This window comes from Leuciscus leuciscus, assembly GCF_965113295.1.
Source record: "Leuciscus leuciscus genome assembly, chromosome: 14".
Classification (NCBI taxonomy): Eukaryota; Metazoa; Chordata; class Actinopteri; order Cypriniformes; family Leuciscidae; genus Leuciscus; species Leuciscus leuciscus.
In genome coordinates this window covers 3,826,923-3,854,778 of record NC_138738.1, presented here as the reverse complement: position 1 = coordinate 3,854,778, position 27,856 = coordinate 3,826,923, and the positions used below count along the sequence as shown (strand labels likewise).

The 27,856-nt window shown below is 36.5% G+C and overlaps 4 protein-coding genes and 1 long non-coding RNA gene across 9 annotated transcripts in view; 1 reads left to right on the top strand and 4 right to left on the bottom strand.

Moving 5' to 3' along the window:
• The window catches only part of anks1ab (ankyrin repeat and sterile alpha motif domain containing 1Ab), a 36,613-nt gene extending 29,528 nt beyond the window's left edge, over positions 1–7,085 (top strand). Inside the window, exons 13-14 of one of the 4 annotated variants that reach the window (XM_082135978.1) lie at positions 2,706–2,803; positions 3,545–7,085. In XM_082135978.1, the coding sequence (XP_081992104.1) occupies positions 2,706–2,803; positions 3,545–3,560 (114 nt within the window). In that variant the 3' untranslated portion in view covers positions 3,561–7,085. Of the gene's footprint in view, positions 1–1,119; positions 1,219–2,705 lie in introns of all 4 variants that reach the window. The other 3 variants (XM_082135976.1, XM_082135979.1, XM_082135977.1) reach the window with 3 other exon arrangements.
• A 158-nt stretch (positions 7,086–7,243) lies between these two features.
• On the bottom strand, positions 7,244–13,315 carry snrpc (small nuclear ribonucleoprotein polypeptide C). Its single transcript, XM_082135980.1, has 6 exons — positions 13,240–13,315; positions 12,601–12,643; positions 12,399–12,507; positions 12,162–12,251; positions 7,819–7,923; positions 7,244–7,718 (listed from the first exon to the last, which is right to left on the bottom strand). Exons 1-6 carry the CDS (start codon positions 13,245–13,247, stop codon positions 7,594–7,596), a joined length of 480 nt encoding a protein of 159 aa, XP_081992106.1. The 5' UTR covers positions 13,248–13,315; the 3' UTR covers positions 7,244–7,593.
• Positions 13,316–14,623: 1,308 nt separating this feature from the next.
• LOC309474197 lies at positions 14,624–16,362 on the bottom strand. 2 transcript variants are annotated; one of them, XR_014197228.1, is made up of 3 exons: positions 15,980–16,362; positions 15,401–15,484; positions 14,624–15,267 (listed from the first exon to the last, which is right to left on the bottom strand). It is a non-coding gene; the product is annotated as an uncharacterized lncRNA (long non-coding RNA). The 2 variants fall into 2 exon arrangements; XR_014197229.1 differs by having other exon boundaries at positions 15,401–15,475.
• Positions 16,363–16,622: 260 nt separating this feature from the next.
• Positions 16,623–19,750, bottom strand: sys1 (SYS1 golgi trafficking protein). Its single transcript, XM_082136587.1, has 4 exons — positions 19,595–19,750; positions 18,885–19,131; positions 18,299–18,366; positions 16,623–18,209 (listed from the first exon to the last, which is right to left on the bottom strand). The coding sequence occupies exons 2-4, from the start codon at positions 19,044–19,046 to the stop codon at positions 17,969–17,971; spliced, it is 471 nt and encodes a 156-aa protein (XP_081992713.1). The 5' UTR covers positions 19,047–19,131; positions 19,595–19,750; the 3' UTR covers positions 16,623–17,968.
• Positions 19,751–21,361: 1,611 nt separating this feature from the next.
• Positions 21,362–26,799, bottom strand: LOC309474138 (adenosine receptor A1). The gene is given in 3 exon segments (XM_082136508.1): positions 21,362–22,877; positions 22,879–23,440; positions 25,976–26,799. Coding segments are annotated over 3 exon segments (1,020 nt in total). The 5' UTR covers positions 26,362–26,799; the 3' UTR covers positions 21,362–22,805.
• Between the last annotated feature and the right edge of the window lie 1,057 nt (positions 26,800–27,856).

Genomic DNA, 27,856 nt, shown 5'->3' with positions numbered 1-27,856 from the left:
TTCTTTTTTTTTTGCATACTTTTAATGTCTTTTTACTCAGAAACATTTATTTTCTGTATTTTAAAGGTTATTCTATTGCAATGTATTGTCCTTTATTATGAGTGCATTACTGTAAACATAATTTTTTGCTAGCTTATACAAACTGTGGAGGAGTCTAAATAATTGTCTGTGTTAATCAACAGCTTGTCACAGATGCTGTCCATAAATCTTGAAACCTAAATTGACTTAATTATCCCAGAATCAGTAGACTTTAGTCAGAATATATCATGTATGTCATATTTAATGGCTTAATTTGCATTTGTGTCAGTTTAAATATGGCATCTTCCCTAACTAAGGTTCAACTACATTTGGATAATTTTGAGCCAGTTTTAACACAATACATTCGCAGCACATGCTTCATTCTCATTTGTGTCTAATTCAATATGGGAATGATTTTGAATAGCTGTTATTTTTTACTGAATTATAGTGTTGGTTTATTTCACAATTTAGAGCTTAAGCTGAATTCTTGGGTCATTTCTGTTTTGTTTTGGTCTTTATTAAATATGATTAGATTATTTACAGAATTGCAAGATGGTAAACATTTTGTAAAAAATAAAGAGCTAAAGTTAGCCATTAATCAGCAAGGGATAGTTAGCTTGATAGATAGGTGTCAACAAGAGGAACAGGCCAATTTTGTTCAATTATAAATTAATTTTGGTATTGTTTCAAACATATTTTGAAATGTTGATATCATACTAATCTCTGTAGATTCATCAAATTGTATGGAACGTTTTAGGGTGAGACACTCAAAAATTTTCACGTTAGAAGTGCAGTATTAGAAACATATGCTAAAACCAAGGTAGTGAACCCATTTAAAAGTTCACTTAATTGTGATGCTGTGATAAAAGAAAACTAATATGATTTCTATCTGTTTATCCAATATATTAAGACATATACGATGGAGTGGTAAAAAAAAAAATACTGCATAGTAGGAATGACCCACTTCAAGGAACGGGTTTAATTGTGTCGAGACGCGTCACCTCCAGTCCCAGTATACTTTTGATGTCTTAAATGTCTTTACTTTGCTGCCGTAAGCCTGTAATCTATGTCTCTGTGCTTCTGCCCGGTCCTCCTTCCCAGGGTGCACCTGTGCTTGAATACCGCTGCTGTTACTGTCACACGTGCTCCGCCCACCGCCCCTCCTACCTCCCGCTGCCCTCTATCAGCCCTGGAGTTCAGGTTCTGCTCTCTCTCTCTTCCTCTTCCTCACATTCTCCAGCACTCTTCCTCCTGCTACTTCTCTGGCTTTCTCTTCCCTGCCACTTATTCACTTTACTAATTTTCCTGTTATGTTTTCCAATTGTCACTGTTATCCACCTATTTTTTTTCCCCCCATGTACATTTTTGGTTGACACTAGCAACAGGTCACAAATTTAAAATGTGGTATAAGGACAGTCTTTTAGATTCAAGATGATATAAAGGTTGCAATCATGTATAATCCGAGGATGAGGATATGTTGTGTCATTGGCAAAATCTTGTTTTGGCCTGAAGATGTGCTTGATATAAATAAAGTTTGTTTAGTTGACTCTCACAAAACTTGTCCAGAACATGTCCAGATGATATTTCACTCCAGAATAATAAGAAAAAGAAGATATTATATTTTGCATAAAGAAAATTATGATTACAAAATTGGTTTTGACATTATTTTAATAATTAAGTATCAAAAAAGTCTCTCTCTCTCTCTCTCTCTATATATATATATATATACACACACACCCACACTTTATATATATAATAGATAGATAGATAGATAGATAGATAGATAGATAGATAGATAGATAGATAGATAGATAGATAGATAGATAGATAGATAGATAGATATGCTATTATGGCAATAGATAGGCAATATGTTATTTAAATTGTTAGTGGTAGTGAATTTAATATGGCTTAATTCAGTAATTAAACAGTAATACAGTACAAAGTAAAACGTTCATTGGCATTACGGTAATGAAACTTTTGTGCATAATTGTCTTAATGTCATAATGCAAAATTGTAATGGTTTATTTTAATTTAAGCAGCATTTAATTGATGAGGATTTTGGGGTGAAATGTGACCCAGACATGTTTTCGGGAGATTTGTGCTGTTATAGTTGTACTTCACAAATCACTACATATTTCTTCAATTGGGTTTGCCAAGCCTGGAGCAATGTCTTTGAAATTATTAGAAAACAATATTCCACATAGTGGGAGTTTCATATAGTGGAACTTTTCGTTGGTGTCGCTAAACAATGTCATTGAGAGGTCTTTTCAAAAACAAAGTATTGCGTTTTAAGGAATACTTAAAATGTTGCGGTAGCAACATTGGACCCAAATATCTTACATTTACACTTTTTGTACTCAATATCATCACTTTTTTTGGAAAAAACTCAAAATGACATTATCAGGCGACCTTCTTAAAGACCCTACTTTTAAAACGAAGATTGTGTGCAATTTGAAAGGACACATTTACCTTAAAATTTCTTGTAAATGGATCCTTAAATTCTTTAAAAAATGGCATTTGTGATTATACACTCAAACCAGCATAAGTGTTGTTGTCTATGTCTACGGTGATTTCTCCTACATGGTGTTCATCCACAACGGCCACTTCCTCACTTGTGTGAAATGTGGGTTTCCGTTGGCTGCCATTCTCTCCTGCAGTCTCACTCCTCGCTCCTACTTCTCCGGCAGATCGACCCTCTGGAGCCGGAAACGGACCTGCAGTCCCTGGGCAGCACCAGTTGGCTCTTCGAACCACGGGACTCCTCCAGACCTTCGAGTAGCACCAAGTATGAGACCACCATTTTTTGAAGCAGGGCACGGCCCTTGTCCAATCCCGCCTGATGCCCTATTTCAACCCCACGCCCCATAAACTTGAGTGCCCCGTGCCTTCTCACTGTGATTTGTAGCCTCCCTCAGGGCAAGACTACTTCCCACGCCAATCCCGACCCCGGTCCTTGCCTGCATTGCCCTCTCGGAGAGCCGAACGCCTCCACCATCCTTTTTTGTCGTCTTGACCAATGAGCGCTTTCTGGAATTCTTGGATATGCCGTATAACTAGCCTCCTCAAACTCTTCCGTCATGGTCCGAAGTCGCCTCTGAAAGCTTCGATATTTTATACATTACGCTGAATGTTTACGGTTTGGCCCTCGTACCAGAGGGTTCTCTATCACAAAAGCTCCGAACTTGAGCCAATGTGTAGACGCCGAGTCCTATCGAGTAGCATTTCTACATCTCCTCATCTGGATGGACATGTTGGCGGAACTTTATTTGAAATTAGTAGATCAATAAACTCTGACTGCAACAGCAATACTAGTACTGTTTTTCAAGTTTACGTACTTTCACGATCATGAATGCAACATAACGCCGTTTCCCATCAACGCTCCTCAAACCCTGTAGCACTAGATCACTTTTTTCCCCCCGTAGTTGGACCCACGTTTCCCCCCCCCCCCCCCAGCAGTTCTTAAGTTTTTCACAAGAGTTGGTCTGTAAATTCGATTCACATCCAGTGCTTCCTTTTTTCTTACCAGGCATCTGCAGCTCTGAGGCCCTCTGAAGAAAGACTATGCCTGTTTAGAGTGTTTAGAGGTTGGGATTTGAAATGCAATACAGCTTTACTAGGAAGAGTAAAATACAGCCCCAAGAAAATGGAATAACCAAGACAACATTCCCGTTCTGTTTTCTCGTTGTTTTAGGGACGTGATTAGATTAATGACCTTCTATCTCACAAGGGAATCCATTTTATTCCGTAGAGTTCTATATTTGAAACTTTACATTGTTAACATCACATGATAAGTGTGTGTATAACCTCTATGTTCATTTTGTGATTGATGATTTGTTTCCGTAAATTTAGTTACCAGAGAGAAGTCATTTGCAGAAAGATAAGACAAAGTATTTCCGTAGACGTAATAACAGTAAATGTTACTTTTTCTTCAATTGTAAAAGATTTCCCATGGTGACAGTTATCTTTAGAGAGAAGATAATGAAAGCCAAGAAAAGAAAAAAAGCACTAAGGCGAGAGAGAGAGAAAAAGGTCCAAACAGCCTTTATGCATATTGTGATGTACTGAACGTTTGGAAAACCACTGTAAGTTTGCACCACTGTTTATTCACGAAAAAAAACAAAAAAAAAAACAATGTTATTTCAGTGTTAGATGCTAGAAATCTGCTGTTTTACTTTGGCTAAATGGCCCAAGTTTTATGTTCTTTATGTCTTGTTTCATATGCCATGTTCACACTGCAGCTAAATACCTTCTTTTTTTTACCCCCAGTTCTGTTATTACAGCAGTAACAACTGCATATTGAAACCAGATTCACTCACGGAACATTTAAATAGTGATAACCGCATTTTATTAAATATGCGTAGCATTCGCGACCGAACCGAACTAGCTGCTAGTAGGCTAATTACCGCAGTGATCATGTCAGACTCTTCTCTCTGAGGTGCTAGAAAAACCACAGAAACTGAGGTGTGTCTTGATTTGTTAATATATTTCAATAGTTAATCTTCACCATAGTTTCTCCCACCAAACATAAAAATACAGGACATAAATACATAAAAAAAAAAAAAAAGCCAGCTAGACGCTGTTGCTATGGTGACAGATTCGCAACGGTCGCTTTTGCCCATTCCGGAGTGACTCCTGTTAAGTTATATCATACACATTCAGAATGATAATTTAGCGGATTTATTTCTAATTTAAATGTTGTTGTCACTCTCCAATCGTTGCAGTGTGTACGTGGCTGTTTTTATTCTTCATGTGTGGAAAAGGATCGGTTTGATTCTGGCTGTTACTCACCTTTGAACTGCAGTGTTTGTCTCTCATCTCCTGTTTAATGGAGTTATCTGTTAAAGTTGTGGTAATTTCTTTGTGACTGTGTTGCACATCCTCAGCATCCAGACATCGCTGTCATCCTCACGCACTAATAACCATCGTTTGACATTGTTTTGTTCCATTTCCTAACTGATAATTGCCAAAGAGGCTATAAATCAAGATTAATTTCACTCATGCCATCACATCCTGTAACGTGAGCTTCGTGTATTTTTTGTTACTGTGTTCATATTTCTGAAATATTGTCTCACATTTAATATTATGGTTACACTTTATTTTAAGGTGACGTAGTTAAATTTTAGGCTACTTACTAAAATAAGTAGTCTACTGAGTAGTATTAATTATGTACTTATACATGTACTAAATAGTAAACATGTACTTGTTACGGTTCGGGTTAGTTACTTATAATAATTATGCATAATTTACTGTTATTACTATAGTAAGTACATGTAGTAACGTGTAACTTTGTCACCTTAAAATAAAATGTTACCAATATTTCTAGTTTAATCAGCAGTCCTGTCTGGGCTCTTAGAGCATTCCCATTTCTGTATTCCAATATATTTTTCCTTGTGTAGCTTACTCCACCTTTCAAGTTTCCGGACACCAAGGTGTGAATTGAAGGGGAATCAGGTGAAACTTTATGTGAGTCCAAATGAGGAAGAAATTGAGTGAGTATGCGAGAGAGAAATAGAAATACAAAATTAGCACTTAACTGCCGTACCAAACGGACTGTCCAAAGTTGCTCCTACTGCAAAAATGAACTTGAATAAGGACATTACTCAACTGATAAACTGATTTGCTGTTGATGTGGAAATGGACGTGACATATCAAATATTTAAATATGGATTCAGCATGATATTCAGTTGGATTGAATCTCATAAAGCAATGTCATATTTCACCCCAAAATCAAAGGAGAGATTTCGCATATAGCAAATTAAGCCTATTTTTAGGACGATTCACTGCAAATCATCATGACTGTAATGCGTTATAATTTTTGTATTAAAGTCAACATAAATTAAATGCAACAGATACAACCAAAATGTATACTTACATTTGTACTCTACAAATGTAGTCTATTTTAATAATATTATATCATAATATCAATAATAATATATCTTAATTTGGTAAAAAGTTGTTGGGGAGGAATTTGCTAAATTGTCATGACATTGAAAAAAAATATGGTCTTAAAATTAGGTTTCTTTTGCTTCTTTGATTTGATTTTGGGATGATCCAGGCATTTCTCAAGTTTTTCCTTGAGATTCACTCAAATATTTTCAAATAGCTACCAGAACTTTGTGGAATTTCTGGAAAACTGGAATTCTCTTTCCTGAGCACTGTGTGAACATTGTGACATTTTAGTGTTCAATGTTTCCTCTTAAACTGTGGTTTATTTTCATATGGAGGACTTTGTGAGTGACGTGAGCAAGCATATACCTAAAAAAAAAAATGAAAAATGAGTTTCTTGATCTTTTTGAACTCTGTGTACATTGTAGAACTGCTTGTTGAAAGATTTCTGGTATTTAAAACAAAGACCTGAGATGGAAACGTTACAGTTGAGAAAAAATTATGTAAATCAGCAAAAATATTTTTAACTGTATGTGAGGAATCCAGCTAAATTAATATCAAATCAATGGTTGATGCAATGATCTTACTGTGAAATAGCAAAGATGTAGCATATTTAGGCTATTGATTTGCCGTATGAAAACAAAGAGCTGAATTAAATGTCACTTTATGGCCATCTGTCACATATCCTAGCTGTTTAAGCATTACAACAAGTGTTTTATTTTTTATAGTTAGCGGGTTGTTTGTGTGGGCACATGTGCTGCAGTGAAATAGTAGGAATGATTTACAGAAAATGAGGAAAAAAATGCAAATCCCTCAGGCAACACTTCTCCCTCGCTTCCTCTTTGAATTCACTTGAATTTCTTTTGAACTTCACATAATTTGAGCAAATATTGACAAACTATTTAACACAAATTAGTGTCCTCTGTTTTCCCTGTTTGGGAAGAGTATGAGGATGTCAGAAACATACCAGGATCAGGGCTGAATGCTTGCACTTGACAACACAAGAAAAAAATACCACTGTTGGCCTATGTAGAAGGTAAAGTAACTACGATTAAAAGATGTCGATTAAATGTACTTTTTGTCTTGAATGTTCATACTATTCTGTATGTTCATTCCATTTACTTAAAGAACAATCATTATACGATCTCAATGAACTAATAAATTCAAGACTTTTTGCTCTACGTTTTTTCTTGCATTTTTATTTCAGCATATTTTATGAATTACAACACCAGCTGGCTTGTTATTGATTTGATTACATTATTGTGAGTAATCAAGATGCATTTGAGTGTGTTTCTGTTTAAATGCTGTATAAGTAGACCAAATCAAAACAAGCAAAAAAAAAAGTTGTTTTTTCATTTTATTTTCTCAAAATACATGAAAAACAAAATGCTACAAAAAAACAAACAAGTAAATAAAAAATAAAAACATTAACGTAATAAATGCACATCATACACAAACCCACTTTGTAACCCCCCTCTGGTCTGTCATAAATATGAAATGAAAGCCAATGGAAGGTTCATTAAATTTTACAGGAATTTGTCATAATCCGAGTCACTCGAGCGAACCAATGTTTCCTGAACTGCAGGCATTAGTCATCATAAAACGCAAATGAGCAATAAAAATCTTCAATCGACTGTAAAACCAGTGTAGATATTTGGCCGAGTCTTGGGAAATCGTGGCACCGTGGTTTTATCGATCAGGGCGCACCATACCAGGTCTAACGGACAACATCATTGGCCGAGCAGGAGGTCGCATCATGTGTGGCCCGGGCATCATTTGCATAGGCCCGCCCATTGGTGGACGCATACCTGGACCTGAAAGAAAGCCAGAGGAATTTAGACATTAAATTCAGATCGTTGTTTACGAGACATCATTGACATGAACTTAGCTACATCTGCATTTGAACAATCTTACCTGGTCCTCCAGGCATCATGCCATGAGGAGGTGGACCCATCATGGGCATCATAGGAGGACCACCCATTGGTGGAGCTGGTAACATGCCAGGCCTCGGAGGTCCACCTGCAAGTTAAAACAGAAAAACATCTTATTCTTGGTACAAAATCTTCAAAAGGAGAAACGCGTGTGTTTTTATACACTGTAAAAAAAATTATATTTTCATTATTTGTTATCAACTTTTTATCTTTTGTCAAATCAGTTTAGATAATTAATGTGGTTCAGATTGCATAATATTTTGAGTTTCTATTGATTAAACCAATCTCCATTGCATTAACTAAAATGTTTAATTTCAATCAAATCAACATTAAGGCAACCAGGTAACTCACTTTAAGTTAAACCAACAATATTTTTTTACAGTGTACAGTTATGTCAAAAACTTGGAATATAATCACTTCAATAAAGTAAATTCTTCATTTATTGTTTGACCAATATGCCAAATAGCTAGAGAGCATGGTGACTGATATGATGCCAATATTTATAGAACACATTTGCGTCTGTAAATTTCAGTAACAATAGATATTTTTAAAGGTGTTTCTCAAAATGATTATCTATATTCTGAAGATTTACAAAGGGTTTTGTTAGTGTATGTCACTCGCCTGAAATACATTTAAAATTGTATTCCTAAAAACTGATAAAAAAGAGATCCAAAATCCCTTCTGTAACACTAATATGACAACAAAATGAAACAAGAATTATGTACCTGGCTTAATCCATTATTTGTATATCTGGAAATGTATGCAATATTGTGTAATTTAATTAGATAATGCCTCGTTAGCACATTTGCAAATCTATCCATTTAGTGTGGATAGATCGATAGATTGTTTTATGTAATGCCATGTCAGCATCTAAGGCTATTTTTATGGCAAAATTTTTTTTCAAAAAATTCAAATATCATATAAATAAAAAAATTTATAAAAATTTGCTTAATTTTAAATAAACATAAAAAAAAAAAAATCCAAAACCTTTCCAGGCATAATCTTACTAACTAAGTCCTTAAGTGAAATAACTTCATAAAAGAGCTTCTACTTGTATTAAATTTAGTGTGTAATAAACATGTTCAGAATTTAAATGTTAAGGCAAGACACCACAGGTGAGTATAGGGTATATTTACATTGATAATTAACAATTGCCAATTATTTTGCATTCCAAGATTTCTGAAACGTTTAAATGTGCTAACGAGGCATTATCTAATTAAATGACACAAAATTGCACACATTTCCAGATATACAAATAATGGATTAAGCCAGGTACATAATTCTTGTTTCATTTTGTTGGCAAATTAGTGTCGCAGAGGGGATTTTCGATCTCTTTTTAGAAATAAAATAAATATATTTCAGGCGAGTGATATACACTAACAAAACCCTTTGTAAATCTTCAGAATATAGATAATAGTGCAGAGGAAAATCATTTTGAGAAAACACCTTTAAAAATATCAACTGTTACTGAAATTTACAGACGCAAATAGATAAAGTGTAATGAAATAAACACTTCAAATGTTTATTTTGGAAGTTTCTTTTCCACTATTCTGAAAGATGATGTTATGGAAGCAGAAAATCTCCAAATTGACCAGTGCATTAAAAAACAATGGGTCTCATTCACAAAGCATGCGTATGCAAAAATGTATGCGTGAAACCAACTTTTTCACGAACAAATCATGATTCATGTTAAATTAAATAATTTATATATAAAAATAAATACATTTTATTTCATCTTAAATAGATTTAATCATATACAGTCTGAAAGAAGAAAAAGTGCATTATAGCTTCAGCGGTGAGGTTTAACTCGGTGTTTTGATCACGTTATTAATATCTATCCTTCAATATTTAAAATGATTTGAATACATTTGAGGTTTATGAGATTAAAGTCATGTTTAGCCTCATGTGTCTTCTTGCCTTGTAAGTGCTGTTTCTCCCATGTTCTTATATTCATATTTTTAACTCTCCCTGCTGACTATGGCAGTCAAGGTTACAATTAAAGGTCACAGTTAAAGCATTTACTTTTCACCTGAATAAAGAACGAACGTTGTACAAGCCTCTGACTGTGAGAAAGTACATCTTATCACTGTGTTATGGAAATATTTGCTGCTCTAGCTAGAGCTCTGAAGACTTCAACCTAGAGGAATCTGTGTGTGTGGAAACTCGTGCAAAAGTTTGTGTATTTCAGTAATTCAAATAAAAAGGTGAAACTAATATATTTAGTATATATAGCTATATACATATGCATGATTATACTTTTCAAAGGGCCGACATTTCTGCATTTAAAATCCTTTTTTTTAAATTGATTTCATGTAATATTCTAATTTTCTGAGATTTTGAACTTGATGTTTTCATCCATAATCATCAAAATTATTACTTTTGCATGATATTCTTATTTTTCGAGTTTCACTCTGTATGGCTCCCAAGAGTGGTGGAATGACCATATTAAGAGACCGGTGTGAGCAGAATCATGAAACTTGAAGTAATGACATATTATTGATCTCTGTTAGAGTATAATCACGGCTGTATTGGATGTGTGAGCAGAGCGGCCCACAAACTCCTCGTTGAGTGTTGAAGCTGACTTCAGCTGATGAAACTGCAAACTATTTCTTAATTTTTTGATGGATTGCATCTCTGACTCCTGGGGCCTCATTTATAAAACTTTGCGTAGGATTTGCGTCAGAAGTGGCGTACGGATGAAACATAGGACGTGCGTACGCACAGAAATATTCGGATTTATAAAACCGTGCGCACGCACATCCTACGCAGTTTTCCCTTAATAAATCACAATCAATTCTAAATGTAGCGCAGCTTTTGCGGCTTCATGTCACGCCCGTAGATGCCCATAAATAGTCCGTGAAACGCCCACAAGTTAATATTCATTGATTGCGAAATCATGGCAAACACAGAGAGGAAATCAAAAAAAAACGTAACTTCACTCAATGTGAAGTAGAAGTTATCGTTGGCGAGGTGGAAAAGAGGAGTAAAATGTTGTTTGGAGGGCACAGTGTGGGCATTACTAATGCCAAAAAGGCACTTGAGTGGCAAAAGGTTGCAGACGGCGTAAATGCTGCAGCCTCACAACCTCGACCGTGGCCGAAATAAAGAAGAAATGGTCGGACATCAAAGTTGAGGCAAAAAAGCGTCTAGTGCATCGCCAGAGTTGAGGCATACGTCATACGTTATTTTATCAAAAATAAAACAAACTAAAGGCATATGCATGAATACCATGATTCCGTAGCTGATGAAGAAATGTTTTACTATGAAAACAACTTTCCCCAGTGGACAATTAATACATCTATCTATTTATCTATCTATATATCTCCCTAATTATCTATCTATCTATCTATCTAATTGCATCTATCTGCTCCGCCAGATGGACACATTGACGAGAATATCAGTTTTGTACATTATTTCGTTCTGTTTACTATATTATTTATGAGGATGAATTGCACAACATGCCAATATTATTGCAGAACATATTTCACTTTTCTTTTTGCAAATATGTGTTAATTAGCATTTCTGTTGTAATTTTCGTTTGATTTTGTTTGTTTTACACTTTGATCGATCAAACGGGTGTTCGTGTAGGCTGTTAATTGTAAGACTTGCTTTGTAAAGTCTTCATGTTATTTATGAGAGGCAGTATTGTCTTTTTTTTTACACAACGGTCTAAAGTTTCACACACTTTCACGTGTTTCTTCCGTCTGCCGACGGTGTCGCCATTTCTCATTTCACCCGTTTTTGTGCGTACGCCTGGGTCAGAGCTTGCGTGAAGGACCGCACATTTTCCCGTCAAGTTTGCTTTTGTGCGTACGCAACGTTTATAAATGAGGCCCCTGGTCTTCATTCATCATTACTGGTCAATTGGGTCTTAACCGTAAATCCCCATACAACGCATGTGTGTACAGCTGGCTAATGAGAGGTCTGTGTAAATGGTGTTTGAGCTGGATTTGAGAATGTGCCTTGATGATCTGGTGAGAACGATAGTGATGAAAGGAAATGTGCGGAAATTAGATTGTTTGGCTGTGTTTTATGCAAATGACTATCCTCATGGCATGCACGTAGCCGCTCATTTAGAGTACTCAACATTCATTAATGTTTGAATGCGGTTAAGAACAAATCCATGCACATGTTGTGAATTATGAGATTTTGAGAGAAGTTCTCCCGTGCGTACAAATATGAAATAATCCACACAAATCAACTATTAGTGAATGAGACCCAGTGGTATAAAGTCTGACAAATAACTTGAGAACTACGGACAAGGCTGTTGGTAAGCTGTGCGACTGCCATGAAAGGCAGCCAACATCTCAGAGCTCTGAAACTTACTAATATTTGGATGAGGAAGCAGAGATCCCCCAGGCGGAGGGGCTCCTGGGAACGGCGTGGGTGGGATTTTACCCTGCTGGAAGGCAGCCGCTGTAACACACAACAATTACTTTACACTGGAGCTTAAGAAAATAGTGCCCAATCAACTGAATCAATATAATTACATCAAGTATGCATAATATGTATAGATCAGTGGTAATGTCTTGATAAACATGCATAAGGATATGATTTACTCACTTGTTTTGTCGATGAGACTCTGAGCCTGCTCCTCCATCCATTTCTGATAATAATCCTTCACATTTTCTTTATGTTTACGTCCACTGCAGTGTGTCTTTCTGACGGATGGCTGCAGAGATTAAATACACAAACAATTAACTTTTGCACATATATAACAATGAATGTCATTTTAAACGGGTCAGATTAACAGTGCTAATCTTACCGAATCGTGTGTCAGGTACGTGTCACAATAATCACAATAAAACCTGAAAGAGAGAGAAAAAACTGGTGTCACAAAACAAACTCACATTACACAAAAACAAAGTAGTGGTACTAAAGTACAGGGATGACACTAATGATCATTTCAGCTCATTAATAAATGCCATAGTAAAGTACTGCCACATACAAAAGTAACAAGTACCATGGTTTTGTTGGCCGTAGTTATTACCATAGTCTTCTTGAAAGTAATTTGGAGCACCATATAAATAATATAATATAATGACACTGAAATTCACGTGCAATGAATGGTTTTACATGGTAACGTTACATTTGTTAATTATATTTTCGCACATTTTTGTTTAAAACTAGATCCTCCAGAAAAACGCTATTTGAAGCATTCAAACTGTGAATAAACATAAGAACAATCACACTAGTTCAGATATTCTGACCCCGTTTAAAAGCCGACTTAGCTTAGAGAGCTAGCTCTTGTCTGAGAAGCGCAGCTGTGTTCGTAATGTAGTTTTCTAAAATGCCGAAATACACACCAGATACATTGGTTAACCTTTCGCGACTAAGACGTGTTGTTTGTTTTTATAATATATCGTGTATGTTTGTATGAAATAAACATAAAAGAAAGACTCACTTCGGCATTTTCACGGCGGAGCAGCGCGGGGCGAGAACCACCGGAAGCAGAATCTCAGAGAATCCTTTTACGGCTTTGTTTGGGTTTGAGCGAACGCGTGCGCGCGCACACTGGCGCCACCACGAGTTTGGGAGAGGATCCCTCCAAAGTATGAAAGTATGGCTGCGTTCGAAACCGCATACTCAATGAGTAGGTACTTAATTTCAATAAGTACTTACTTAACGAGCGCTAAAAGAGTAGGTACTTTATAGCCAGATCTCGTTGAGTATGAATGCGAACCGGACATCTGCCATGTTGACGTTATCATGTGACCTACGACGCGTTATCACAAGAGCCACAACTTGAAAAATGTGAACGACACGTTTAATTCATCTATCTGTAAATATCTTGATATAGATTAAACTTGCTCATTTTGTGGTCTTTTTGAAGAAACTGCTGCCCATTTATGTTGTGAATACATTTAGGGTTGATTTAAGTTCTTATATTTAACCCTACTAATGTGACCCACCGTTTTATCCTTAACGATATTATTTATTTTTATTACAAAATCCCAAAATTGTCATCTCTTGAATATGTTGTTAATTTCTTTATTTTATATCCAAACATTTTCAGCCACAAGCAAAAGTGGCTTACTGCTTTATGTTTTCCTCTTTTTCTTGATGAATTTAACTCTCGTTTCATCCCTCAGGCCTAGGCCTATAAATAACAACAACAAAAAAAAAACGATTTTTTTAAGTGTATTATAACTAATTATTTAAGAAAATATATATTACGATATTCAACCTTGTAGGCTTTTTTCCTGTGTATACAATCTCATATTATGTATGCAAACCCATTATTGATATATATATATATATATATATATATATATATAGGCTATATATATATATATATATATACCTCATAACATCAGTAACTCAACAGCCCTACCTAGAACGGTTTTCTTCAGCGTTTGTAATGTCTGCACAAAGGAGGGCAGCAGGCAAAAGATTCGCCTTTGGAGAAAACTGTTGATTTTATATTCGAAAAATGTAAGTATCATTAATGTTAAAAATTTATATTACCCCAGAATGAATTGCATTGCTATCTCACCCCAAAACATACAATAATAACAACGATAAATGCTGACCAATACTTAATTATATTATACTTAACTATATATTCAATAAAACAAACAAAATGTAATGTATGTCATACGACATAGCTATGCATGAATACACTCTAGATGTGTATAGTGAACATATCTACATTTTCATTCAAACAATAAATAAAGCATTAATTAAATATTTATATTTTATTTACTGACAACAATGAGAAATATTAATAAATTAGTAAAAGAATTAATCAAAGTCACCATCACACAATAAACAAATGCATATACAAGTCAACACATGAAACAAAGCTTTATTCAAACTACAATCATGTATGTAGACTACAGGCGCTGAACCCCACATCCTTCTGCCATCTCAACACAGCGGTTCCCATTCTGTGGCTTTATTCTGATGAATCAGCTGACCACCCGAGGTGAGCCGTTACTTCGTGCCTGAGGTTGTTGCGTGTTGTGTTTTGCTTCACAATCTGAGGCAATAAGGGCAGGTGGAGTGATGGAGGGTCTCGTAAGGGCAGGTGGAGTGATGGAGGGTCTCGTAAGGGCAGGTGGAGTGATGGAGGGTCTCGTAAGGGCAGGTGGAGTGATGGAGGGTCTCGTAAGGACAGGTGGAGTGATGGAGGGTCTCATAAGGGCAGGTGGAGTGATGGAGGGTCTCGTAAGGACAGGAGGAGTGATGGAGGGACTCATCCATGGCACCATCTCCAGGATTCAGCTCTGGGCTCCTCATCCTCAGTGCTCACACCAGCCTGCTGACATTTCAGATCCTACAAAAATGCACAAACATAACACAAAAAACAGTCATTTTAACCGCACAATGTCATTTGATTTCAGTATTATTTAGAAGACAAAAACGTGTTTGTTTTTTTTCACAAATGCCGCCATCATCTTCCCTCGCAGGTCCTGCTCCACCACAGAAGCTGTGCAGCAAATGCACAGAAATCAAGAATCAGAAAAGTGCTGTAATAGCTCTGTTTGAAATTACAATAATTAAAATAAACTACAACTTAATATTTAAATAGTTGTTGTTATTTATTTCTGTAATATACTCACTCAAAGCCTTTGATGGCTGCATTCAGCTTCATGAGCCACTCTCCACTGGATAAACACACATCTGTTCATCTGTCCCTGTAACATCTAGACAAGATTCACATTACCTCTGTGATTTATGAGCAACACTACATTTACATGTTGAGGTTGTTTTAACTTTTTATCCAACATAAATGTTCCTCAATTTATCAACAGTAATGGACAAATAAAATAGATAACTTATGTTTAGTTACTATATAGATTTGTTCTAGCACACATTCATCACTCAGATGTCTATTTCATGTTGTGATGTGCTCTTCTGCAATACTTACTGAAGATTTTCCTGTCAGATGTAAATAGACATTTAAAATAAGCGTCTTTAAGATGTATATGGTTTATGTAAATCCACTTTAGAGACGTAACTTACGTGTCCTTACTGGAGCTCCCCTGTTAGCTAACGTTATACATAATAAAACGTGTTTTTACAGCAAAATCACAACTATACTACACTGTGTAACGTCTTTACACCTTCAACAATTCAACAGTTTACTCTACAGTAGTTCAACACATGCAATTTTAACACAAGGAACCGTGTTTACTCACATTTGAAAGCACCCGCGTCGCTGATCTCTGCTATGTTTGATAATGACGTATCCTCTCGCGTGGCCTCCTGGGATAGAAGAGTATCCACGGATCAGCACTCAAAAATCTGTGTGGAAGCAGTAAGCCATCCGGGAACTTCTCGCCTACTCTTTTATGAATACTGATGTTTCGAACGTACTGCTTCCTTCACGTACTGTTTTCGCCTACTATATAGTAGGAAAGTAGGCATATCGAACGCACTTAAGTCCGAATCTCGCGATAATTAATACGTCACCCAGGTAATTCTCGCCTACTCTTTTGGATTCGTACATACTTTTTCGCTCGCCTACTCTTTTTCCCATACTAAATAGTAGGGAAGTATGCGGTTTCGAACGCAGCCTATGAGTATGAAAAACTACATATACTATGAGAAAAAATGCTCTGAATTCTCATTAGCATTTGCAAAATATATATATGTATATTATTAAAGCTGTATTTATACATAATGGTAGTATTTGTGTACTGTATTGTTTATAGTCATGACTTTGGCCCTAAAAGGCAAACATTTCTTTAGGGTGAAATATGTCCCACCCAGACATGTTCTTTCCAGGCTTCATGAGATTCACCCAAATGCTCTATAATCAATACTCTTAAGCTCAACAGATCAGGGACACTGCAGAATATAGTTTTATTCTGACAAAACATTTGCGAAAAACTTTAACATCTTAAAACAACGAGTATTTTGCCACATGTTTGAGAATCCATGCAGCTGCCATTATGTTTACTTGAGCAGCTTTAAGCAGTTCAACTTTAATGTTTTACGTTGTTCAGTTTTTCAAAGCTACAAAGTTCCACCGAAAGCAAAAGCATTGGTCAAATGCCTGTAACACAATACAATGTCTAACAGGTTGCAACAACTTTACCAATTCTTATATGTTTTGAGCCTGAAGCATGACAGTTCACAGACTTTGCTATAGTATTTTGTAGTAGTCAGTATTATGTGGGTTGAAAGTGTTTGAGAAACAGGATGTTGCAAGGTTAACAGAAAAAAAAATTATGAAAGCCAAGACTCACGCTTTTGACAAACCGGATCATACATTTATACATATATTGAAGTTCCTGATTTATTGCAGGAGTATTATGTAAAAAATGTGGTCGATCTGATTTGCCTTTTAACTTAATGAAAGCATTTATCACGCGATTACTCATTGCAAACAAATTTTGAAAGGGATTCTGATTGTAGCTGACAGACATGTGGGTCAAAATGTTATGCAAAATACATTGAAGTAAACATGTCAACATTAAACAGCATCTGAGACCCATTTTACTAACTTAATGTGACATTTCCAATTGAACTAGGATATTAAATGACAGAAAAGGAAAAGCAGGAATCCACTTTTAATTTTGTCCTTTGGAACAACATGCTCAATAACAACAGGAACATCTATCAAGAAAGTAAATGAGTCCATTTTGATTTCATGTTGACTTAAACTTGCATTTGGGGGTCAATGAAACTCTGCCATTGGTAACTGTAAAATGGTGACTTGATAAAACATGAAAAACACATTTCTTTCCAAAGGATTAGGATCCATTATCCAAGAATTCAGAATTATATTGCATTTTATTTAAAGATAAAGACTTGCATATAAGACATGATGCTTTTCTGTGCGGTGAGAGCACATCATCTCTTTCATATTTTCCGTTGCCATCCGTGAATGATGAAAACCGTTAATCCTAAATAATTACTAAATATAATTACAATAGTCCCTTTGAAATGATGCGAATGCTGCGGGAAGTCCCAGGAAGTCATCATCCTCATACGACGCATCTTGAAAACCCATTTGACATCATGTGCCACATCTCAGTGTCATCCGGATTAAATACAGTGACGTCACCAAAAAGCCAAGTCCTTTCTGCTCGTCCTCCTGGAAAACCGCAGCGGCATTAGTCAACACGCCAGCCCTGCCGATACGCCCGACCAGCTGTGCCACATCTGTCTCTAAACAGTCCTCATAGGTTCGATTTGGGTGCCGTGTTGACAGGGATGGCTCTGAGCTCTGTCCGCATGCACATGTACTCGCCAATGACTGCCATGAGGGCCATGCAGGCCACGTTGACCAACCACCATGACAGGGCAGCTGGGAGGTGGGCGTTATAGATCCAGCAGCCGATCATGTGGAAGAAATGCACTGTTACGGTGAAGTCCAGACACTGCTTTCCCCGTCGGATGAAGAACCACAGGCCAAGAGCACTGAGAAAGAGAAAGAGCCAAGAATGACCTAAGACGGCAGATAAAATTGAGATAACTGTATGGAATAAGAGACATTAATATTAACTTACCATGTGAGAGAATTCAGAATAAATGCCATCATAGATAAGCGGCCCAGTGTTGTTGAAAACCCAAGAACCTTGAAAGAAAGTAAACTAGTTATTTGTAGGGCTGGGTTGACAACATCTTCATTTTGATGAACCAATATTGATTTTTAAATGCCAAGATCAATCTATTAGTCTACGCTGTTCTCATCTAAAAATCACGAGAAGCTTTGTGATTTGTTATTTTTGATAAGAACCACAGTCTTAGATTCAAGATCCTGTCAATTTTTATCCTGAAATACAAACAATACCATTTTGATGCTCTTTTATGTGGCGTGACAGAGATCGCTGTAGTGCTAATCATGAACCAAACATCTCTTTCTTTTTTACTGCAACTATAGCATTGAAAAAAACATGAATGAGCGTCATATGGTATGATGAAAGGAACAGTTCAGCTTAGTAAAATCTATCATGTCTCATGTAATCGCTCAATCAGTGTTTCAACCTGGGAAAGACGTCAATAAAGACGTGTGCCACGTAACATTACATTTACTTCAGGAAAGCCATGATTGTTGTAACTATTTCATCCAGCTCTATTTGGACAGGTTCTTACCTCATAACTGAATATCTGGTCAAGTGATCTACTGGTATGGACCAAACCATCAACACCAGCTAACCAGAGCCCCAAGAAGCTGTAGTAGATGCACTGCATGAGAACAATCTGAGAGATGATGAGGATCGGATCCCAGATGTAGCTGCGGAAATGACTGCCCATCTCGCAGGAGAAGAGGGGGACAACACAGGTCCCCACACCGGCCGGAGGGGAGGGTTTACTGGAGCCCCAAGATTTGAGAGTCAACCTGTCAATGCCAAAACAATAACAGTGCAGAATTCAGTTCGTTTGTCAGACCTCCACACTTCTGAGAATACCATGGTAGATCTCCAAAAACGTGGTATTTTTTTCTTAGTAACCACGAGAACGTAGATAAGATTATTAAAACAACCCGTATAAAGTGAAATCAATTTTAGAGACTAAATCCCTACCGCTGGTCAGCCTTATTAGGCAACATACGCACAAGTTAGCTAGCATTCAAACATTATACAGTCAAGAATAATAAAGTGTTATCTTCAGTATTTTATAGGTATATAAATATACTTATTATAATGTCAATTTTATGCCGTTTTCTATAAATAAACAAGCATGTATATGTAAAATACCCCGGCGAACAGGCTGTTTATTAGCATTCGCTAGCTAAAACAGCGCTAACTAGCGACTTTGTTTACGTCCGTCTGTGAGTATTATAATGGAATGAAAACACAAACCCTGATTAAGACACATCCGTAATACGATCCTGAGCTCAGCTGGGCGACTGACAGTTTAAAATGAAGGATAGGGAACGCTATATGTTAAGGCTAATAATAGTAATTTCAACCGGATGCGAAACTTTGAGTCGATGTTGTTCAGAGCTTGACGTAATCATCTGTGTGTCCCGCGGCGCTGATTCGATACATCATCAAACTTCACATCAAAACCATGATCAAAACAGATAATCCCGCTCTTCGATGGACAATAATGGGGGAAATGATTACATTGGGGTTCAGTTAATGTCATTTCTTGATATTATTATTATATTTCTCCTTATTTGACTAGCTTCACTTGTTTTATAATTCCATAGTGTGTGGAACTTAATCGCAGCTTCTTAATTCAATATTATTGCAAACTAGAAAATGAAAGTTTGAATTTTGGTTTGACAATTTGGAAGTTTAAAACAGTTTGAAAGTGTGTGTCCTGGTTTCACAGACGGCCAGGATTAGTTCAATTATACGGAAGCCCTAAACCGCAAAAAAAAAAAAAAAAATCAAAAATTAATTAAAAGATTAAAGTCGAAATATTTCGAGATTAAAGTATAAATATTACGAGAATAAAGTCGTACTATTTTGATATATTTAAAAATATATCAGTGCAAGTGGTTCTCAGTTAAAACAGCTCAAACATGCATTTTAGTCCTGGACTAATTTAAGCCTTGTCTGTGAAACAGAATGTAGTTAAAGTTAATATTTACTGTAGATTGAAAGCAGTTTTATATGCTGCGTGGACCGGTGTTCTGAGTGGTTGCTAGGTTGTGGGTTTGGTGTTGTTGCTGGTTGCTAGGCTGCTTATAGATAGATGTTTGTCAAGCCAACATAATTACCGCTTCAAGACTTTGTAAAGATATATAGGCCCTGTTTTGGTTATGCCAAGGACATTATAGTTAATTTTTATAGATTTTGTTTTCACTTGCTGCCTAGCTGGCATTCTAAAAGTTCACAGTTGTGGCTTATTCGTCATATTATGTGGCCAGAGTGTCTGTACCACTTCTGTAACACAGAGCTTCCTCTTGTCTCGCTCATCTCTTGGTTCACCCATCTTTTGTCGCTAGAATGAAAAACAAGACCTGAGCCTGAGAAAAAAACGCCTACTAGACCCTTCCCTGAGCCTTCTAGTAGCCTAGTCTGGATGCATTATATCTTAGTCAACATTTGTATATCTCAGTAAATGGGTAGTTTGTGATCATGATGTATTTTGAGTCAGGTATTATAATCCATTTTCATATTAATCTTGATGATACCAGTTTGCATACATATTATTGGCAGTCCAGGAAAGTTAATTATTGGTTAAATGGAAAATTTTAGTCATGTGTTAAATGCAAATTCTTCTTATCTTTACTGCCATAAAAGCACATCATCTAACTCTATAGTTTGGTCCAGCTATGTGTTATATAAATTTGCTGGATATAGTAAATGTATACAGTAATGCACAAAGTCTTTCTGTCTAACCTAACAAGTGTACAGTTAAAGAAAAATAATTATGTTTTGAACAAAGAAAATGAAGCCTATATATAATTAGGAGGACTATTAAGCTTTTTTGCCTATTATTTCAATGTTTTAGCACATTTTCCCCAATTGTCATTACTGAAGTATTAGCACTGTAATGAATATTGATGTGTTTTGCTCATTGCTCTGTTAAATTGTCCCGTTTTAATCTATTTACTAGCTAGTTGTTTACTGTGCATTTCAATGACATGACAAGTCTAACAAACCATCCAATGCTCATCCTATAGCCACATCAGGCCACAAAATGTTTTTATTACGTTCAAAAGAAAGAGATCTTGAAGTACCTGTCCATATTTGAACTGAATTCACTGTACAGCTGTGTCACTTTTACATTCGGCATTTCAGCACAAAAAATTATTCATTCAATTATTCTTATTCACCAGTCACACACTTTTTAAGTCAGTTACATAACATAACATAGATTGGTCTCTAATCTGATACCAAAAAGTAAGACTGATTACCCCAAACTAACTGCTAGTTGTTCAGACTAGTTCTTAAAGGGATCGTTCACCCAAAAAATGAAAATTCAGTCATCATTTACTCACTTCTAGTTGTTCCAAACCTGTATGAATTTCCTTTTTCTGCTGAACAAGAATATATTTTGAAGAATGTCAGAAACCAAACAGTTTATTGGACCCCATTGCCTTCCATTGTATTTTGTTTTACATACTATGAAAGTCAATGGGGCCCATTCATTATTTGGTTACCCATATTCTTCAAAATATCTTTTGTGTTTAGCAGATCAAAGAAACGCATACAGGTTTGGAATAACTTTAGGGTGAGTTAATGATCATTAATTTTCATTTTTGGGTGAACTATCCCTATAAGATACAAGGCGTGTCGCATACTTCTGCACTACTCTAATCCGATTTGTAGTATATATAGTGCATGAAGTGTGTTCACACTGAAAATTCAGAAAAGAAAAAGATAATACACTTAATTAACCGATAAAAAGAAGAGTGAAAGGATGTACATTTCATGCACTCAACTGTTTTAATTAGCAGAGGGAGAGCGGCTATCAGTCTCCAATGTTGAATGACAAAATAACCTTGTAAAATTCATACACTATACGGTTGAGTACATAGTGCATACAAACATAGTGTATGAGTGTATAGTGCATCATTTGGGACAGAACTACAGTCATCCTAACATATAAATGGCTATATTTATTCAACTGGACCTTATTCAATATAGCATTGCGCTTTGACTGAAGTCATTGTTATTCTTTCCAGTGCAACATGCCTCACTGCTGTGCAAATAAGGTTAAAATGGAATGCACCATATTTACAAAACTGCACAATTACATTTGAGAAGCGATGTTTGTTTCCATTTTCCTGTGATCACGGCAGCAGTAATTCATCAAATGGTGGAGAAGAGAATTATAACTGGGCATATTTGCAGACACACAGTGTAGACTAGTGCTGTTTCTGCACTGTAAAGAGCTGATTCAGGTGCATGAACAGCAGTAATGTCAGATTGGAGTGGTTTGCAGCATTCCCCACAATGTAGCGGTCAGAATAAGAATGCAAAAATGAAAAATTGCATTGCACAATTTTGTGTGTGTTTATGCTGTTACATAGTTGCATAGTTACTTTAGTCAATCAGATGCTAAAACAACTCCAACGTACGCTACCCTTCTTAGTAAATTCCCCCCTCAGTCTTAGCTGCTATTGAACTTGTGTTTTCTCCGTGATTGGTCCCGGACCGTGCTGGCTTGGGTTGGTTGAGGAGGATTTACAGAGCATGAATCGCTGGATGATATGAATCAGTGTATCACGGAAGCGCTGGATGCGGAAGGCATACACTAGCGGGTTGAGTGCGGAGTTGATGTGTGACATAAAGATGCCCACATAAAAAGCACTCTTGGGCACTGTGCATGTGGGGCAAAAAAACACAATACTGTTCATGATATGAAGTGGCAGCCAGCAGAGCACAAAGAGAAACAGAACTAGAGCTAACGACTTTGCAAGTTTCAGCTCTTTACGGTAGTACTTGCTGGAGTCGCAAGTGGCCTCGGCTCGACGGTTGAGCTGGCGTTTGATCACGCGGAAGATCTCTGCGTATAGGCCAGTCATGATGGTCAGGGGAACCACCACCCAAACGAAGAAGTTGAAGTAGACCATATAATCCATGCACATGACGTTGGTGAACTGGCATTGGATGGGTGTCGTACTGACATTTCCAGGTGGACTGCGGTGCCAGCCGGCCATAGGCACTAGGCCAGTCAGAAAAGAGATGAGCCAGCACAAACCCACAGCTACCCACGCACGCCTCTGTGTAACAATGATGCTGTACCTGCCAAAACAATACAAATACAATTACTTTTTGAAACCAATATAACAGCAAGCGGTGATTCAAGTGTCGTTCTGTAAATGCATTGCTCACATCTAAGTGCATCACATTCAAGTTTCTTTTTTACAAAGTACTATAGTAATACACAACTAGATTTTGACATTTTCTGAATGGGAGGTTATAGTTGCTCATTGATCCTTATATTATTCTCTTTCTAGATATGGCTAGGGTGTGGAGTCTGTGAATATTTTCCCAGATGTATCATCCAGACTAGACGATAAAGGTAAGTCCAAATGATTCAAATAATTATTATTGGTGTTTGTTATTAGGGGCCAAGCACTGAAAGTGCGTAGGCACCTCTTGAAATCGTTGGCGTTCTTCTTCTTCCGTTTCTTCTTCTTCTTCTTCCGTATGGAAGTCCATGGCAGCCCATAGAACCGTTTGCGGGAAAGTTATGAAATTTGGCACACTGATAGAGGACAGTCTGAACAGTCACCACAGCAAATTTGGAGTCTCTAACTAGACCGATCGAGACAAAACCACCATAGGAAGTTCGGAAACATAGGTCGTTGGCTATACGCTAATGCCCAAATGTCAAAATATTAATAGTAAGTGGCAAGAAAATGTAAACAAAGTCAGGTCTGGGTCATTTTCTACATGTTTCTACATATAAATGTCTATAACTCCAAAACGAAATGAGATATTTTCACCAAATTTGACACACATGTATGGGCTCATTATGAGAAAAAAATGGAAGGATTGTGCCTCTTGTTGGAGCTATAATAGAACAAAACATGAAATTGCCATTGACTTAATACAGTATTGTGATATAAAATGCTATACTTAACAAATGCATTGGTGTAATATTATGAAACTCAGTATGTGCCATCAGCACCATGCCTTGAAGGTACTCAAAAGATTTCGAGACAAAAAAAATTGGTCAAAAGCTACAACAAAATTTCCAAAAATGCTAATAACTTTTGAATAAATCTGCCTATTGTAATGACACTGGTCTTAATAGATTCCTTGGGTCACGCCGAGAACATTGATACCAAGTCTGCCGTATTTGGCCGAACTTACTGTCCGCCATCTTGATTTTCATTCTATACATACTTTTTCAAACTCCTCCTAGACCGTTTGTCTGATTTTCACCAAAGTCAAATCGTATCATCTTCAGACTGTGCCGACTAAAAGTTATGGATTTCGTTTCGATAGACAAAACCGTTTTCATATACCACAGCAGCAAAGTTGAGGCATGATGCCAAAAGGACTATTCAGGCTTTATCTCTGCAATACCTTGACATATTGACACCAAACTTTGTATGTGTCATTGTCACTTCACTCTGACCACATGACATCAATTTCATAACTGGGCCACCTATTGGTCGAAAGTGATAATCCATTAAATCATATTTTTTTGTTACTGTATATATTATTATTCAGCTATTTTGCCCAAAATCATCTTAAAATGTCTTTAATTGCTTCTTGCTGCAGTTGGTCTGACACTCCCAGCCATGTTGGCGTGTCTTATCGTCTTCTTGCTTCTTCTTTATATTTGAATATATTAAATTCACCGTTCCTCACGAATGTGTTACATAAGCATAAGTCACATGCGATCAAACATCAGGCAAATGAGTGGTTAGGTACGCTGCCAAAATACTATCAGACCAGTGAACATCATTCCCTTTGACAGACAGCAGGGGTTTAATTTAGTTAAAAGCCTTGCATTACACCAGCCCATTGATTTGCATGAAAGAAAGCAACAGATATATTGCGGTCCTGCTGTCTGGCCAAGGAACATGATAAAACACAACTGATGCTTTAAAGGTAAAGTTTAATCTCTATGTGTCAAAATGCAAATTTTAGAAATAGTTCTGACTGTGACACCTAATTCTATGAGAAACTCTCAAAGCTTTGTTGCTTGGAGAACAATTATTATTAAACTAAACTATTTATTGAACCTTGGAGTTTTTTTTATCATAAAGCCATTGCATGATAGCAATAAGCTACTCAAGGCTGTGCATGACAATCATTTTATGTTAAATTATTGCTTTGTGTCATGTAAAAGTCATTTTAACACAGTCATTTTATTGTGACACAGTTGGCGAAATGCTTTTTTATGCACCATTCTTTGGTGGACTTGCACACCAATTGTAACGTCCTAGAAATCTAAAGCCAGTTAACTAGCATAACATTTGTCATTTGTGATTTCTCTTTATTATTCTGCACTAATAGACATCGTTGTAAAACATAGTAAATATGTTTGTGCATCACCCTGATATGGTTTATTTAGAAGAGGGATTCACAAATGGACAGCATGATATATTAAGTTAATATTTTTATAATTTAACAACACATTTAGATGTTCAATGGTCTGATGTTGGTTAATGGTCACATGACATACAGTGTAAACATAAAATATCGATCGTTTTTTAAAATGTATTATTATTTATTTTAATTGGAGATTTTTTATGCTGTAATTAATTATTATTAAATGCAAAATATTGAATCTTTATTCAGTAAGTGTTTCAGACTCACCTGGTGGGGATTTTGACGCGCAGGAATCGGTCGATGGCGATGGCCAGCAGAGACAGTATGGAGCTTTGGGTGATGATGACGAGAAGGCACGAAATGAAGAGGCAAGTGTAAAACTGTGTGAAGAGACCCAGGCTGATGACCACCGCCAGCGGAATGACAAGAACGCCGACCGCAATATCGGCCAGCGCCAGAGAGACAATAAAGCAGAAGGTCGGGTCTCTAAGTCCCTGGTTCATGCACACCACCAAGACCACCAGCACGTTCCCAAGCACCGATGCCAGGGCGATAGTGGTCTCAATGGAGATGTACATCAGGTCCGTTTTCTCCCAACTCTCAGTTACTGTGACCGTTGACATCTTCGCCATCAGTAGCAGTTCCTGTTCCATTGGGTCTTCTACAAGAGTCTCATGATGTCCTCAAATGCTGGTATGTGCTCTCGTCTCAGTCTTTTCAGTCTTTACAGCTGTCTCGTAATGAAGTCTTTCTTACTGGTAGTAGCTGAACTGGCCTGACTTGTCAATAGATGCCAGGAAAAGCACTCATATGAGTTTCTTCATAAGCAGATCCATGTTATCTATAGTTACTTTGAGCTGCCGTTTGCCTTGTTCTCTGCATCTTCACAAACTCCTGCTTCTCCTTCTGTTGCGGAGGCTCTGCCGACTGGGAAAGGGAGGGGTGGTTCATTCTCTGCAGCATTATTACCTTCCCCACTGCTCGCCTCGCTCACCATTTCTCTCTCACTATCTCTCTTTTCCTACACTTTCCAAACCTGAAACACCAGTTGTGCCATTTAGAATTTAATTTAGAATGCCTTTTGAAACTGAATTGAAGTTGCAATCAGAGTATGGAATTGTGATTTGAATTTAAATTAAGGAAGTAGAATTTAAATGGAACAAATCTTTGCTGTAAGTGTGATTTTTTATTTTTTTACAATACATTTCAGTGTAAGAAAGAATTGTTCATACACACAACAAATGGGTTATTTCCATAAATGAGTATTTTTGTTTTAGTTTCTGGAAATAAACAGATATTAATTTTGATTATTAATTAATTATCTGTTTATTTCCTGAAACTGGTATTTTATATACAGTACTGTTCAATGTTTCAGGTCGGTAACATTTTTAATTAATTTTTATGTTTTTGAGAGAAGTCTCTTATGCTCACCCAGGCTACATTCATACATTTGATGCATTCAAAAATACAGTAAAAACAGGAATATTGTGAAATATTATTACAATTTAAAAAAGCTGTTTTCCAGCATCATTGCTCCAGTCTTCAGTGTCACATGATCCTTCAGAAATCATTCTAATATGCTGTTTTGCTGCTCAAGAAACATTTCTGATTATTATCAATGTTGAAGTTGTGCTGCTTCATATTTTCTGTGGAATCTGTGAAATTGTTTTTTTCAGGATTCTTTGATCAATAGAAAGTTCAAAAGAACAGCATTTATTTGAAATGTAGCATCTGGACCAATCAGACACACACAAATTATTTATTATATTTAATGAATAATCGAGCAAACTTACTCTCCCAACAAAGGTCTATGAAACTTCCCCCAAAACTAACATCACAAATGAAGACAATGTATAAACATGTATCTTAATTTTCCCATCTCATGATTTTCCTTTTATGTGGTTTGGCCTATGTACTCTTTTAAACTCTTTTGGGTTAATGTTTCAGACTTGCATACGATAGTTAACCAAAATCATATGTGTGGCATTGTCTAGTCTCTATAAACTCCAATCTTTGTCCCCCATTTGTTAATTTACATTACATTTTTCTAACTTTAATGTGACGCATTAGTATTATAAGAATCTTGAAGATTCTTTTGTTAAACATCCAATCAAATTACATGTTCAAAGGCCTGCTTGAACAAAGGGT

What these genes read in the sequence shown, in the direction of transcription:
- sys1 (XM_082136587.1), bottom strand. Translation starts at nt 19,046, where the DNA reads ATGGGCAGTCATTTCCGCAGCTACATCTGGGATCCGATCCTCATCATC. An exon ending in ACCAGATATTCAGTTATGAG is followed by an intron (nt 18,367 to 18,884) that starts GTAAGAACCTGT and finishes CTTTCTTTCAAG; the next exon opens with GTTCTTGGGTTTTCAACAAC. An exon ending in ATTCTGAATTCTCTCACATG is followed by an intron (nt 18,210 to 18,298) that starts GTAAGTTAATAT and finishes TCTCTTTCTCAG; the next exon opens with TGCTCTTGGCCTGTGGTTCT.
- snrpc (XM_082135980.1), bottom strand. An exon ending in CGTACCTGACACACGATTCG is followed by an intron (nt 12,508 to 12,600) that starts GTAAGATTAGCA and finishes TAATCTCTGCAG; the next exon opens with CCATCCGTCAGAAAGACACA. An exon ending in GAGTCTCATCGACAAAACAA is followed by an intron (nt 12,252 to 12,398) that starts GTGAGTAAATCA and finishes TGTGTGTTACAG; the next exon opens with CGGCTGCCTTCCAGCAGGGT.